At 41.5% G+C, this 15094-nt stretch overlaps 1 protein-coding gene across 2 annotated transcripts in view; it reads left to right on the top strand.

Moving 5' to 3' along the window:
- The first annotated feature begins 1329 nt into the window (after nucleotides 1-1329).
- LOC105473432 (interleukin 1 receptor associated kinase 3) overlaps nucleotides 1330-15094 on the top strand; it is a 53664-nt gene continuing 39899 nt past the window's right edge. For both annotated transcript variants that reach the window (XM_011727259.3, XM_011727257.3), the window contains exon 1: nucleotides 1330-1558. In XM_011727259.3, coding sequence (XP_011725561.2) covers nucleotides 1426-1558 — 133 coding nt within the window. In that variant the 5' untranslated portion in view covers nucleotides 1330-1425. The remainder of the gene's footprint in view (nucleotides 1559-15094) is intronic.

Below are 15094 nucleotides of genomic sequence, written 5' to 3'. Positions count from 1 at the left end.
CCTGATCTCTAGGGGAAAATATTTCTAAGACTACAATCTGAGAGGTTTAAAAACACCTCTGGTGTTTTCACTTGATGGTCACTGCCCACTCTTCCAGTCATTAAGGCTAAGCTTTTTCTCACCACTTTGAAAACAACTTTTTGTCACTGGTAACATGCCTTGTGTGACCTAGAGGATTTCGAAACAACAATTTTACTTAAACTCCGTGAAGATTTCAAAACAATAATTTTACTTAAACTCCATGTTGAAGGCAAAAAGGAAGATTATGTGAAGCACTTTGAGGAAGGAAAAAATGATGGAACGATATTTCATCAGGGAAGCCCATGAGGAAGAGAATTTCTTAAAACCAAGTAGGTGTATGGAGGAGGGGCCGCCTCGTGAAGAAAACGAGCATAATTTTACTCTGATTTGGTGTCTCTTCTCTTTTTCTGTTGTTGATATCTACATTCATCTTTTCCAGTAATAATCCCATATATGCACATTTTTATCTGTTTAAATTCAGTAAAAGTTGGGAGGAAAATGTGTCAAAACTTTTAGAGAGTAATGGGCTGAGTGGGGTTGTGAGTGATTATCTTCTTTTTTCAGTTTTTTTTTTTTTGTGGGTTTTCCAAGTGTTCCTCGATGAACATGGATAGCTATTCTGACAGGATAAAAAATAAATAGTCCGGGGACAGTGGCTAATACCCCCAGTCCCAGCACTTTGGAAAGTCGGAAGTGGGAGGATCGCTTGAGGCCAGGAGTTTGAAGCCAGTCTGGGCAACATAGCGAGACTCCCTCTCTACGAAGAAAGAAAAAATAATAATTAACTGGGGGTGGTGGCGCGCGCCTGTGGTTCCAGCTACTCAGGAGGCTGAGGTGGGAGGATCCCTTAAGCCCAGGAGGTGGAGGCTCCGGTGAGCTGAGATACAGCCACTGCCCTCCAGCCTGGGCGACACAGTGAGAACCTGACTCAAAACAAAGAAAAAAAGGAAGAAAAGAAAGGAAGGAAAGAAGGAAGGGAGAAACTTTCAGAAACAAACTTTTTAAAGAAGTAATGACATCTCTAGCTATCCACACCAGGAGACCGCCTAGCCATGGGGCACGGTGGGCCGCTGGTAGCTCTGAGCTCTGGGCTTTCTCCAGTTCTCACTCTGCTTGTTTCAGCAGCTCCATCCCCACCGCAGAGGTGTGAAGGGGCGCAAAGCCAGCGAAGGGAGAACCCGGGTTGGGTAACCCCCCAGGCCAGGCCAAGCGGCCGCACGGGCATCTCGGGCTAGGCGCGCCTTGCGTCACGTGGGCACCGCCCCTGCCGGGGCCGGGGAACGGCGTGTTCCTAGGGCTCTGCCGCCGTCGTGGAAGCAGGATTTCCGCGGTTGTGTAACGGCCTGTCGCGGGCCTGCAGGGGCCTGGGCTCCGCCTCGTTCCCGGGGCTCGGGCCACCGAGCCATGGCGGGGAACTGCGGGGCCCGCGGCGCGCTGTCGGCGCACACCCTGCTGTTCGACCTGCCGCCCGCGCTGCTGGGGGAGCTGTGCGCGGTGCTGGACAGCTGCGACGGCGCGCTGGGCTGGCGCGGCCTGGGTGAGTCGGCCAGGACCGGCCGGGGGCGGCGGGGGAGCGGAGCGCGCCGCAGGGCCAGCTCGGCGTAGGCTCCGCGTCGCCCTGCACGGCTGGGGTCGCTCGCGGGGCTGGCGCGGCCTCCGGGAAGTTCCCGCCGGGGAACCGGCCCCTTCCTTTCCCGGGGAGGACGCAGAGACTCCTTGGGACCCAGAAGCCAGCCCTGCCTTCTCTGTTTCAAAGAATTTTGGGTATCGCAGCAATGTCAAGGGAGCCGAGGCCTGGGAAAGACGGATAACCCGCGTGAAAGCATCTTCTGTTCGTCCGCAATGCCACCCTCACTGGGTTCGCAATGTGTGATGTCTTCTGGCCCTTGCGAAATCATCCCAGAATATCATTTTCGTATTAGGACATTTTTAGAACTTTGAGATATTTATCCTTTGGTGTTTTCAATGCATGCCTAAGCCCCTAACTTAATTCCAAGTGAAATGCTAAAGTAAAATACGATTTGCAATGAACGTGGCTCCTAGTTTTCTTAATTAATTCTTATTTAACCAGTTTCGTTGAATGAAGGTTTATGCTCGAGTGGCTTTTTATTTTAGTCTAAAAAAATTGGCTTCAGAACTGTATTTTATGCAGACATTGGAAAGTTGAGCAACTGCCTGTTGGAAGTGTTGAGTGTAGCCAGAGATAATTCAGACAAAAAATCTTTGTTTTGTTAAGTATAGGCATTTTTGGTTAGATTTGATATTCCACAATGTCATGTTTAATGTTTATTGAAAAGAATCATGATTATGTCAAAATAACTTAGCTTTAATGGTCTGAAGTAGGATTTTTCTTACCAGGACTAGCAGAAGACCTAAATGGAGAGTTTTCTTTGTTACTGATGAACAGTATGGTCACAGTCTTTGAATTGTAGCAATGGGCTTCTAGTTATACAAAAAATGTTTATATATTTTAAGCTCTGTAATTTTAAGTTATGCGCCCCCCAAAAAAAAGTCTGATTTCTAGAAAACAGAGACTTCCAGTGTGCATATGAGGGATTTTGAGGGATAAGGTCACTTCCCCATCAGATCTTTTTGAGATGGATTTTGGCGTCGGCAGTATTTATACCCCTGGATTTCCTAGAGTTACTGACTGTGAAAGAAAAGTGTTTTTAGTCCAGTTTAATGTTGGTGAATGGGGCCAGGTGGGTATCATAAATTAGTGAGGCAGATTATTCTCTCTGTTGATAGCACTGAAATCCAGATATTCATGCTTTACATGGCTTGTCTCATATAACCCCTCCAGTTACTCTGTGAGCCATTATCATTGCCAGTGTTTTTTAACAGGTCAGGAAACTGTGGTACAAATTGGTTAAGTAACTTGTTCAGGTTCACCAGCTGGTAGTGGAAGAGCCAGGATCTGAACCATGGCAGTCTGGATCCAAGGCTTATGTCCTTAACCCCAGCCACTCTACACTTCTTCCCTTACTGCTGTGCTCTTTTTGGCCACATCTAACAGCCTCCCTAAAGTACAGACATTTCTGGCATCAAAGAACAATTCAGTGATCCATTTCAAGCATGCAGCCCCATTTCCCTAGTGGTGAAAATAAATGAGGACCACCCAAATGAGAACAAACAAAAGCTAATTTTTCAAAGCAAGGGAGCCAGCCACCATTACTTGTGTTTGGCAGAAACTCAAAAGCAGGCAGTGGACAGAGGAGGGTGGGAGAAGGCTGCGGTTATGTCCTGATTGGAAGCTATTGATACAGGGAAGCTGTAGCTGAGCTACCTAAAAGGGGGGTATGCTGTGTGTTTGTTTAGGGGTATATAATTGACTTTCTCTGATTGGCCCTAAGTTGGAAGTAGGAGCAAAAATTGAGGAAGCTGTCAGTAATTATTCAAGTCCTGGCCATTTGGGGCAGGTTGCTACAGGATTTCTTGTTTGGCTGCCTGGGCTGGTTGCTACAGTTTAACCCAGTTGCTGATAGTTTAACTTGTTAGATACTGTAGATGGTAGGTTGGTTTCTTGGACTGGTTGATGCACATTGTCTGCAGAATTCTGTTTTTATATATAAGCTGGCCATTGTCCGTTTGTGTATTCATTCTCTCATAGGGCAAGGGTCTAAAATGTTTACTCCATGATACTTCAGCCGTAATTCATTGTGCAGGTGGTCATGCCTACTGACTGCCTGGACTACTGAGCTGGCCCTGACCAGGTGCTGCACAAGCTGTTGGCTCAGCAAGAAGGCAAGGCCAGCTCAGTTCAGGGTGTTGAGGCAACTGCCTGTACTAAACATGCTGAGTTGTCCTGTGGGCACAGTGAAGGGAGAAAGAGGGGAAGAGATGCAGGGAGGGAAAACTTAACCTTCGAGAGGGGAAGGAGAGTGATGGAGGACTGAATCAAAGAGGCAGTCCCTTGTATGCTCAGGACAGCTGACAGCCCAAGCTTAAGTATAGAAAACAACCGTAATATACTAAGTAAAGCTCTCTCGAGCTGATCATGATTCTTGATGACGGTGAGTATCAGTCTATGTTTACCAAGGCAGCTCATATAGCAGCCTATATGATATGATCAGTGTGTGCAGGATAAGGTAAGCCAATCATTCACAAACCAAAATCATCTATGCAGTCTTTTAAATACACAGATGCAGGTCTCACTCCTAGAGCTGCTGATTCAGTAAGTCTGGGTTGAGGGTCCAGCTTCTTTCATTTTTTGTCAAACCCCAAGAGTGAGTCTGATGCACAACCTGATTGGGAAGCCATTGCTTAGGCCAAATTCTCTTCTTTAATAGTGTCTTCATATAACAGATATTTTACTACATTCTTTCATTACTTCATTTAATTACTTTTATTTTTAAACATATTCTACATATTACTCTTCAAATCACTTTTGTCAAGTATTATTATTACAAATAATGTAATAACAAGATAATATATTCTCTGGTTATCATTGATGACTTTATGGCTTTTAGTGAAAGCAAGAGCCCAAAAGCCCAAATGAAAAATGTTGTTTACATTACAGACATGATAACGTAGTACATATAGAACCTCTGGAGACAACTCATCTGATTACATTACCATAGATTGGTATTTAAATTAAATTGTTTGCAGCAGCTGACACCATAAGACCTCTCAACAATTATGATGCACTGAGAAATGCTTTTTGCAGATGATTTATAATAGGCTGTATTCAATTTTTTTCCTCTCAAGAAAGGAAAGAGAAATTATTATATAAATTATTAATAATTAATTTAAAAATTAAATGTAAAATCACACTAAGTGTGTGTTTGTATATTCAATAAAGATTCAAAATAATAGTAGTAATAATAATAAAGCTACCTCCTATCAAGGCTTACTATTGGCCATTGTGATAAGCATTTTACATGGATTATCTCATTTGCTTATCACAACAATTCTATGAGGTAGATACTCTTCCTATTTCCATTTTATAGATAGGGGAACTGATTCTCAGAGAATTTAAGTAACTTGCCTTGAGTCACAGTCTTCTAAATGGCACACTAAGATTCTAACCAGATGATCAGACATCATAGTCTATGTTTTTTTTTTTCCTTTTCTTTCGAAATTTTAAATAGATGTGGTTTTTTAATGCTATTATTATTATTTTTTGAGATGGAGTTTCGCTCTTGTTGCCCAGGCTGGAGTGCAATGGCGCAGTCTCAGCTTACCACAACCTCCACCTCCCGGGTTCAAATGATTCTCCTATCTCAGCCTCCCGAGTAGCTGGGATTAAAGACATGCACCATCATGCCTGGCTTAATTTAAAAAAAATTTTTTTTGGTATTTTTAGTAGAGACAGGGTTTCTTCATGTTGGTCAGGCTGGTCTAGAACTCCCGACCTTAGATAATCCGCCTGCCTCGGCCTCCTAAATTGCTGGGATTACAGGCGTGAGCCACTGCGCCTGGCCTAGATGTGTTTTTTTATGAACAGTTTTAAATTTATGGAAAAGTTTAGAAGATAGTAGGAAGAGTTCCCGGATACTCTGCGTCCTTCGCATACTCCGCACCCAGTTTCCCGTTATTAACATCTTGCATGAGTGTGCTGCATTCATTACAATACAATATTGACACATTATTATTAACTAAAGTCCATGCTTTATTCAGACTTCCTTCGCTTTTACTTGATGTCCTTTCTCTGTTCCAGGATCCCATTCAGGATACCATATTACATTTAGTTATTGTGTCTTCTGGCTCCTCTTGGCTGTGATGGTTTCTCAGACTTTCCTTGTTTTTGATGACTTTGACAGTTCTGAGGAATATTGGTTGGAACTTATCCACTATTTTGTAGACTGTTTGTCAATTGCGATTTGTCTGATGTTTTTCTCATGATCAGACTGAGGTTTTGGATTTGGGGGAGGAAAACCATAGAGTACCAACCTGTATCCAGGGTCAGTACTATTTACAGGAGTTATCACTGCTTATGTTAACCATGGCTGAGGTGGCGTCTGTCAGATATCTGCCCTGTAAAATTACTTCACTTCCTTCTCTTTCTGTTTCTTACTTTTTGGAAGGAAGTCACCATATGCAGTAGAGCCTGCTTTTTTTGTGTTGCTGTTGTTGTTTTGGAAACGGGATCTCACTCTGTCATCCAGGGTGAAGTGCAGTGGCACAGTCACAACTCACTGCAGCCTCGACCTCCCAGGCTCAAGTGATCCTTCCCACTTCAGACTCCCAAATAGCTGGGACTGCAGGCATGTGCCACCACACCTGGCAAATCTTTTTGTACAGATGGGGTCAGGCTGGTCTCAAACTCCTAGGCTCTAGCAATCCTCCTGCTTCAGCCTCCCAGAGTGCTGGGATTACCGATGTGAGCCACCGCTCCCGGGTAAGCCTGGTCTTTTGACCACTGTGTTATTTCTCTCACATGTTAGCTAGACAATGCTATGTCTAGCTCTCACTTCTCCTCTAAGCTAACACCTCACTGCTCTGTTCCTCTTTATGGTAAAATTCCTCAAAAGGGCTATTTATACTCCAGGTCCTCCATTCTTCCTTGAACTCCTCCAATCAGGGCTTCACCTCCCACTGCTCCATTGAAATTCCTCTCATCCCAAGTCACCATAGCTAAATTCAATGGTTGGTTCAAAGTTTTGATCTTATTTGATATAGTTGATCACTCCTTTCTCCTTTCTTCTTGAAGCACTTTTTTCCTTTTCTTTCTAAATTTTAAATAGATGTATTTTTTTATGTTATTATTTTTTGAGATGGAGTTTTGCTCTTGTTGCCCAGGCTGAGTGTGGTGGTTCACGCCTGTAATCATGCCCCTGCTGGGTGCGGTGGTTCACACCTGTAATTCCAGCACTTTGGGAGGCCAAGGCGGGAGGATTGCTTGAGGTCAGGAGTTCAAGACCAGCCTGGACAGCATGGTGAAACCCTGTCTCTACTAAAAATGCAAAAAATTAGCCAGGCATGGTGGCAGGCGCCTGTAATCCCAGCTACTTGGGAGGCTGAGGCAGGAGAATCCCTTGAACCTGGGAGGCCAAGGTTTCAGTGAGCCGGGATCACACCACCATACTCCAGCCTAGGCGACAGAGCGAGACTCCTGTCAGAAAAAAATAATAATAATAATAAAAATTTTATGCTCCTTAATTTCTTCTCTTCTTATAGATTTATCTTGATGTCTTAGAGTGCCCCTGGGCTTAGTCCATGGACCTCGTCTCTTCTGTTTATCTGCTAAATTTACATAAATTCCATCTATATATTAACTCCCAAATTTCTAGCTGGCCCAAGTCTCCCTCTAGAATGTCATCTTCACTTATCTATTTACCTATTTGACAGACATCTCCAACTTAACAGCTCAGAAATGCTCCCCCTAGCCCTCCCAAAGTTTTCCCATTTCAGTAATGGCTGCTCCATTCTTCATTTGTTCAGGCCAGAAATATTAGCCTTTTGTGACTTGTCACTTTCTGTCACAAACCACATCCTATCTCTCAGTAAATGATGCTGCTGACTGTGCCTTCAGGATCTATCTAATAATCTGACCGCTTCTTACCACTGCCACCACAGCCATCTTGGCACCAACCACCATCAGTTCCCACCTCTACTATTTTCGCAGTTGGCTGACTGGGCTCGGACTCCCTGCTACTGCCCTTGACTTCCTCGAGTGTCTTTGCAGCCCAGCAGTCAGCGAGCCTGTGATGCATGTAAAGCATATGCTATCATTGGCCTATTCAGAACCCTCCAGTGGCTTCCCAGGCCACTCAGAGCAAACCCCGAAGTTCTGCATGGCTTTTCTCACTTTCTTCTCCCTCTTGTTTGCTTGACTCCAACCACATTAGCTTTCTTGTTCCTTGAACACGCAATGAACATTCTTCCTGCCAGTAACCTTGTAGGCTTGCGTCTTCACTTCCTTCATGTTTTTGTTTAACTATTACCTACTCTGACCACTTTTTTTGTTTTGTTTTGTTTTTTGAGATGGAGTTTTGCTTTTGTTGCACAGCCTGGAGTGCAATGGTGCAATCTTGGCTCACTGCAACCTCCACCTCCCGGGTTCAAGCGATTCTCCTGCCTTAGCCTCTCAAGCGGGATTACAGGTGCCTACCACCACACCTGGCTAATTTTTTGTATTTTTAGCAGAGACAGGTTTAACCATATGGGCCAGGCTGGTCTCAAACTTCTGGCCTTAGGTGGTGCTGGGATTACAGGTGTGAGTCACCATGCCTGGCCGTGACCACTTTTTTAAAATTGATTACCCCCTCTAACACTCCCTTATGCCTCTTCTCCAGTTTATTTTTCTCTATATTATTTATCACCTCTTACATACTTCATGTATGTAAGTATCTCTATGTATATATAAAATAAACTATATACATATGTAACCATATATATGTTTATTTGTTTATTCTTCATCTAGAAATAAGCTTCAAGGGGGCAGGGATATTTCCTTCCTTTGTTTCCTGCTGACTCTCTTAGCATTGAAAATTGTACTTGGCACAGAGCAGGCACTCACTAAATATATGTGTTTTGAATAAATTAATGAATCAACAAATGTCTATTAAACATCCAAAACCTTGTTGAGCAGAATCTTTGGCAAAGCACTGTAAATACAATGTCCTAGTCCCTGCTTGTAAGAATTTTCCAATTTAGTGTAGGCAACAGACCTATAAAAGTTTAACAATGGAAGAATGTGTGGGGAAATAGTATTGATATTCACCTGGGAATGAAATTACATAGCTTCTGACTGAAACCTTGGTGTTGAGGGTGAATTCTCTCCCAGAGGTAGTTAATGTTAGGTTCCTACCTGTGTCTAGGATTAAGAGAGCAGGACAGACAGAGGGGCATCTGAGAAATCGCACACAGCCCTCCCCAGTTATGAGTCCTACTCAGGCATGGGGTAAAACATACACATGAGCTTAAGTATGAATAAGAACTATTTCTTCTAAAATATATTAACTAGTGAGTGTTAATGCTCACAGTCTGGTATGAAGAACAGATCTAACTTATAATTTTGACTTTTGTTTTACTTTTTTGGAATTAAAATATCTTTAACCTTAATAGTTCTTTTAAAAAATTGTCTAATTTTTTGCATGCTTTGTAGAAAGAAAGAAACATCTTTCCTTTTTCCATTACAGTATCTAAAAACAAGCTCTGTGAGAATGGAGTCTTAATTTTACAGGGGTTTTGGCATGTGGTTGTATGCAAATACAAAGATTCCAAATACGGATGTGTTGCGTTATTTGAAAAAACCCCTTCAGAGACATATTTGCATATGGAGACGTGATTTCTGCAACTGAAAACCCCAAAGGTTAACACTACTTAGACAGTCCTGCACTCTTAAAACAGCCTTCAAGGACCTTTGAGCATGTGATTTCTGAACTTCTTAGGTTGACTTTTTGGCTTATGTGACTCCAATATGACTTTCAACAAAAGATTTGTGTTCCGAAAAATGGTTTTCAACAATGCTTACCTAACAGCATGTTTTTCTTAATTTGTATTTTCAGTTTAGAATGCTTTTAACTTTATCAACACAATTAATCATTGAGAACTTTTCTCTATATTTTTATTTGATATGTACTGTGAGTAAACAAAGTCCTATATTCTGAAAGGGGACAAGTAAGGGAGAGTTGGAGAAAATGATGAATATTGAAGAATGTAATTAACATGTTGATAGTTTGCATTCCTGTTGTATCAGATTGAAACTGTTTTATAGAATTGGATCTAAATGAAGTATGCATTTTATGGATGCTAATAATACTCTTTAGCGATGTTTCTATTCAGAATGCATCATCGTTAGAGAAAAGCTATTAAGGTGGCAGTGTGAATCACCAGTTGGAAAAAGAGAAAACATATTTCACTTCCAGTCCAGAAGCAATCCATACATGCAGGCAGTCTGGATCAGTTTTTCACCATGAACTTCTGCTATTAGAAAAAAATGCCTTTGACTAATCTAGCTTTCCTTAGATTTGGTGCAAACTCAGAACTATAAGCCCCTGGTCAATTTAGAGAACTTAAAACCCCAGCTCATTTGACATCTGTTCATTCATATTCCAGCTGAATCTCAGAAATGTGCTTAAGGGAGAGCATCTGATATTAGCAGTTTCTCAGCCAAGTCACAGGACAGGACAGCACAGAGTCATGGCCTGCTGCACTTTTAAAAGGGTAATCGAGGAATTAAAAACAAAACAAAACAAAAAACAAAGAATGGAATTTATGGAAAGTATGGAATGAAAAGCTGACATTCCCTGGGACTTGAAATGTTAACTGTGGATTTCCTTTACAGCTATCAACTGTGCCTTTCCTTCTGTGGCAATTGTTGTGAGCAATTGAAGGTAGCTTCAACCTCCTGGGCTCAAGCTATCCTCCCACCTCAGCCACCTGAGTAGTTAGGATTACAGATGCATGCACACCACCAAGCCTGGCTAATTTTTAAATTTTTTGTAGAGATGGGTTTTTGCCATGTTGCCCAGTCCTGTCTTAAACTCCTGGGCTCAAGCGATTCTCTTGCCTTGGCCTCCCAAAGTGCTGGGTTTACAGGCGTGAGCCACTGCACCCAGCCTTGATTAATTTTCTAATAGAAAACATAGAAACCTAAACTTTCCCTTTGCTGAAATTTGATATTTAGAGTTCTCTTGTTGGAATGTTCATTTTGAGAGTGGGAAGTGTTTTACAGATTAGAGGTGCTATAATTAATTAACAGGCCAGGGAAGAGCAAGAAGATTTATTATATGTTTTAGGTGGGACTACAAGGACATTTGTGAAGAAGTTTGAGATTGTTCAGTGAGGCTATGTTTTGCCTGGAGTTGTGTCATAGGTCGATGGCAGTGCCACCACTAAATACATACGTTCCTGTACTCTCCCAGAGGCCCACGGGAATGCTTTGTTTTGACTAAGAACCTTTTTTCTTGGAAAGCAGGATAGTCTGTGGGGCTCAGACTCATTCATTTGTCTTGTTTTCAATCTGAAACTCTAGTGATTATTTTTTTCCTCCCTAGGATAGTGTACCCTATCCAATACTTCAAGAATTGGCCTCTCTTTAGAAGTACTCAGTTTTAGACATGGCATGGCTCAGGCTTCAGAAACCACCCCTCCAGAAAGGCTTCCCTGCTGTTCTCATCTTTAGGTAGAGGCCTGTCTTCATAGTCAACCCACGCTTGGTGCATGCAATTACTGTATTGCTGACACATAACAGATACTCAACAAGTGTTTGAACTACACTGATTTGCAGTATTTCTCTTAAGAGCTTTTAGAAATAGCTAAATAAAGTGTTTATTAAAAATGTGCCTCAATGAAATAGGCAGATTACCTCATCAGAAAGAAATACATTAAAATAACATTACAACATTTGGCTAATATTTTTGCTTTTTAAGGCTTCCTTTTAAAAATGATAAGCTATCTAAAACATATATTGGCATGTGGATAGTCTTTGCCTCTTTGTGAAACGTCATCTCTTCAAGGAGATGAGGAATGAATATATTCTTCCCAGAACTTGAAATATGGAGGAAGGGCAAAGACATTCTAACTCAATTATGTCAGACATTTTATTCTAGCTAGTTTTCTTTCCTTACAGCCTAAACATGCATTCAAATAGAATGTCTCAACTTTATCTTCCCTTGTTTAATATGTAATTTGCAAAGGCTGCCACTCTGTTTAACTCTGTTCTGGTACAGGTTGTAACAGAGTAACAAAATTCAAGATATGACCTTGTGTATATCAGTCAGGATAGACCAAGTTATGCTGCAGTAACAAGCAGCACCAAAATCTCAGTGGTTTAACATAGCAGAGGTTTACTTTTTGCTCCCAGGAAGAGCTCTGAGAGTCCAGCAAACTCTCCTCCATGTGGTGGCTCAGCATTTCAGGCTGCTTTGGTCTTGAGGCAGCCCCCTGTCAACACGTGGTGAATTGTACCCTGGTTCTTCAGTGTTTCTGGCTGGAAGAGACATAAAGGCGTGCCTAATCTGAAAGGGCAGGGAAATGGAATCCTCTATGATGGGATAGAGGGTTGGAAGTTATTAGCGGCACTAGTAATGTCTACCATGTCAATTTTTAGCTCATAAAAAGAGGGCCAGTAATGGTTTCATATTGTGGAAACTTTCAACTTTCAGGATTTACTCATCGCCTCAGTGGGAGCATAAAGTTGAGGTAAATTGAATATTCCAGCAAAGGCTTGTAGAACCAAAAATTGGGCAGGGGGGAATGCGATATAAAGGCAGAAGATATCTGCCTTTCTGCTGGCTTGATTTCAAATATAACTGGTGTAGCAACTCCCTAAGAAATGAATGACCTTTGGACTCTAAAACAGACTTGTGTGTGTGTGTGTGTGTGTGTGTGTGTAAACGGAGTTTCACTCTGTTGCCTAGGCTGGAGTGCAATGGTCTCAGCTCAGCTCACTGCAACCTCCACCTCCTGGATTCAAGTGATTCTCCCACCTCACCCTCCTGTGTAGCTGGGACTACAGGTGCACACCATCACACCTGGCTAATTTTTGTATTTTTTTAGTCAAGATGGGGTTTCACCATGTTGGCCAGGCTGGTCTCAAACTCCTGACCTCAAGTGATCCTCCTGCCTCAGCCTCCCAAAGTGCTGGAATTACAGGTGTGAGCCACCACGCCTGGTCCCAAAACAGACTTTTAACAGAAGAAAGTTTCACAAGACTTATCATTCTTCTGATATCTGAACAACCATTGCCTTTTAAAAGCACATCTGCCTTTGAAGTATCTCCTTGGTGGAAAGGGGAGTCCTGTCTCCTATGAGATCACATTGGTTCCTGCTGGAGGGCAGCTTCCACATATTGGTATGTGGCAGGATGAAAGGGTGCTGAGCTCCTAAAGCCAGTTATGGTGGCATGTCAGGGGTCCCCCATGACCACCCTCAGATAACAGTAGGATTTGATCCACAGACTTGCATCCAGGATCCTAAATTTTTTAGCTTCTCTGGAAGGTAAAGTTATGAAAGGATGCTGCCATCACCACCAATAACCCAAAAACACTGTTAATTTTAGTGCTCAATATTCCAGGTTGTAAATATTATCATAGGAACGAGACCACCTTTTCTGTCATTTGCTTTCTTTCTCTCCACTTTGCCTCAAAGTACACTTTAAAATTTGGAAGTTGTGCAGAAAGGCAACATAAATTTTCACTTGAAGAAACCTGTTAAATCAGGGCACCACAAAAACTCATATGCTTTCTGCACAGTTTTAAGATGTTTATGCCAAACTTTAATTGAATTATTTAAAGCCTAGTATCCTAGTAAAACATTTCCCTGATTTTACCCAGATACTAGCTTTTAAAATTGCTCAAAAGTGTTCAAGGAGAAGACAGGGGGAACAAAACACCATTTCTCAAACCTTCAACAATTGAATCTAACTGTATTACAAATGAATAATAACCACACTGAAGGGGTGAGGAAGAAAAGAATGAATCTAAGTAAGTTTGGAACACAACATCTTAACTGGATGTGCTTATGCTAAGGACAGAAAGAATTATGTATTCTGATTTTGCTAATGTGTTTCTCACAAGGTTATAGGTTGGCAATTCTGAAAGTACTTTATGTGCATTGTAGAATTAAACAAACAAGTAAATATATTATCAATAATATTATTGTTCAAGAATAAAGTTACAAATGAAGAAGGACTGAAATATACCCTGTGATGCTGGATTAAAATCCGAAGCATCAGAATAAATTCTTGGTATTTAATATATGCGCATACAGGTAGAGGAATAGAGATCCACGGATGAGTGTTCATACCTATATTTCCTTGCTCTGTGTTCTTAGAGGGCCTAGAAGCAATGGAACCTTGGCCACAATGAACAATTCTGGCACCGGGATTGAGCTTCTATACACCATTGTCCAATAAAGAGACCAGAGATCATTAGACAAATAATTGCAGTCCAGGAAAGGGGGAAATACAAAATAAGCCTGGATCACCTTGTAGAGCCATAAAATAAGGAGATACTCACAAAAAGATAGGACTTGTCAAAAGAACATACGAGGCCTGCTGTGGTAGTTCATACATGTAATCCCAGCACTTTGGAAGGCCAAGGCGGGCAGATTGCTTGAGCTTGATCCTAGGAGTTTGAGACCACCTGGGGCAATGTGTCAAAACCCCATCTCTACCAAAAAGGAAAAAACAACCCACACAAATACAAAAATTTGCTGGGCATGGTGGTGCGGTGCACACCTGAAGTTGCAGCTACTTGGGAGGTTGAGGTGGGAGGATGGCTTGAGCCTGGGAGATGGAGGCTGCAGTGAGCTGAGATTGCCCCACTGCACTCCAACCTGGGTGACAGAGTGAGATCTTGTCTCAAAAAAAATAATAATAATAATAAAATTTTAAAAACCAGAAAAAAAGAACACAAGAGTCAACCTACATGGACAAAGCTAGAATAATTTTAGCAACAAAATTATTAATGATAGTACTGGATTTTAACCCGTGGGATAAAATAAATATCTATGAGCCCATAGATATAAATAAACAACTGGATAAATAAATAAATAAACATAGGAGAAAGGACAGCTGTTTCTTACCAAAGAGTTCATGAAGGAAAAAGGGAAAATAGAAAAATCACCATTAAGCGAATACTGTAGTAATAATTGTGATAAATAAGATCCACTGGTGGATGCAAAATATTAGTGGCCCAAATCTGAGGAGAAGCAGAGTATTTTCATAATCTCAAAGTATCTCCCCCTAAATATTTATTAATTACAAAGGGAAAGATAATTTTATAGTAGAGAAACTCTGCAGACACTCCCTTCACTAAGTGATCAGAATAAACATTATTATTGATAAGACATCACTATCGTAAACCTCTTGATATGATGCACTGAGAAGGACAATATCATTTCACTGTCCTGAAAGACAGGAAAGATTGAGGGACCATCATAGATTGGAGGAGATTAAGGAGAAGGAACAATTAAACATAATATGGAAAACTGGATAGGATCTTAGAACAGATAATGGGCATTAGTGGAAAAGCTAGTGAAATTAGAATAAGGTTTGCAGTTATCACTGATTCTGATCTTTGTATTGTGGTTAGTAAGATGTCAACATTAGCAGAAGGCAGGTGAGTATATGCCAAATTAGTTCAAAATAAAAGTTATAAATAAGAGGGAAGTTAAAGTTATA

Source organism: Macaca nemestrina, chromosome 10 (genome assembly GCF_043159975.1).
Source record: "Macaca nemestrina isolate mMacNem1 chromosome 10, mMacNem.hap1, whole genome shotgun sequence".
NCBI classification, from domain to species: Eukaryota; Metazoa; Chordata; class Mammalia; order Primates; family Cercopithecidae; genus Macaca; species Macaca nemestrina.
Note: the sequence above shows the minus strand (reverse complement) of the source record. Positions and strands in the feature narration are given on the sequence as shown.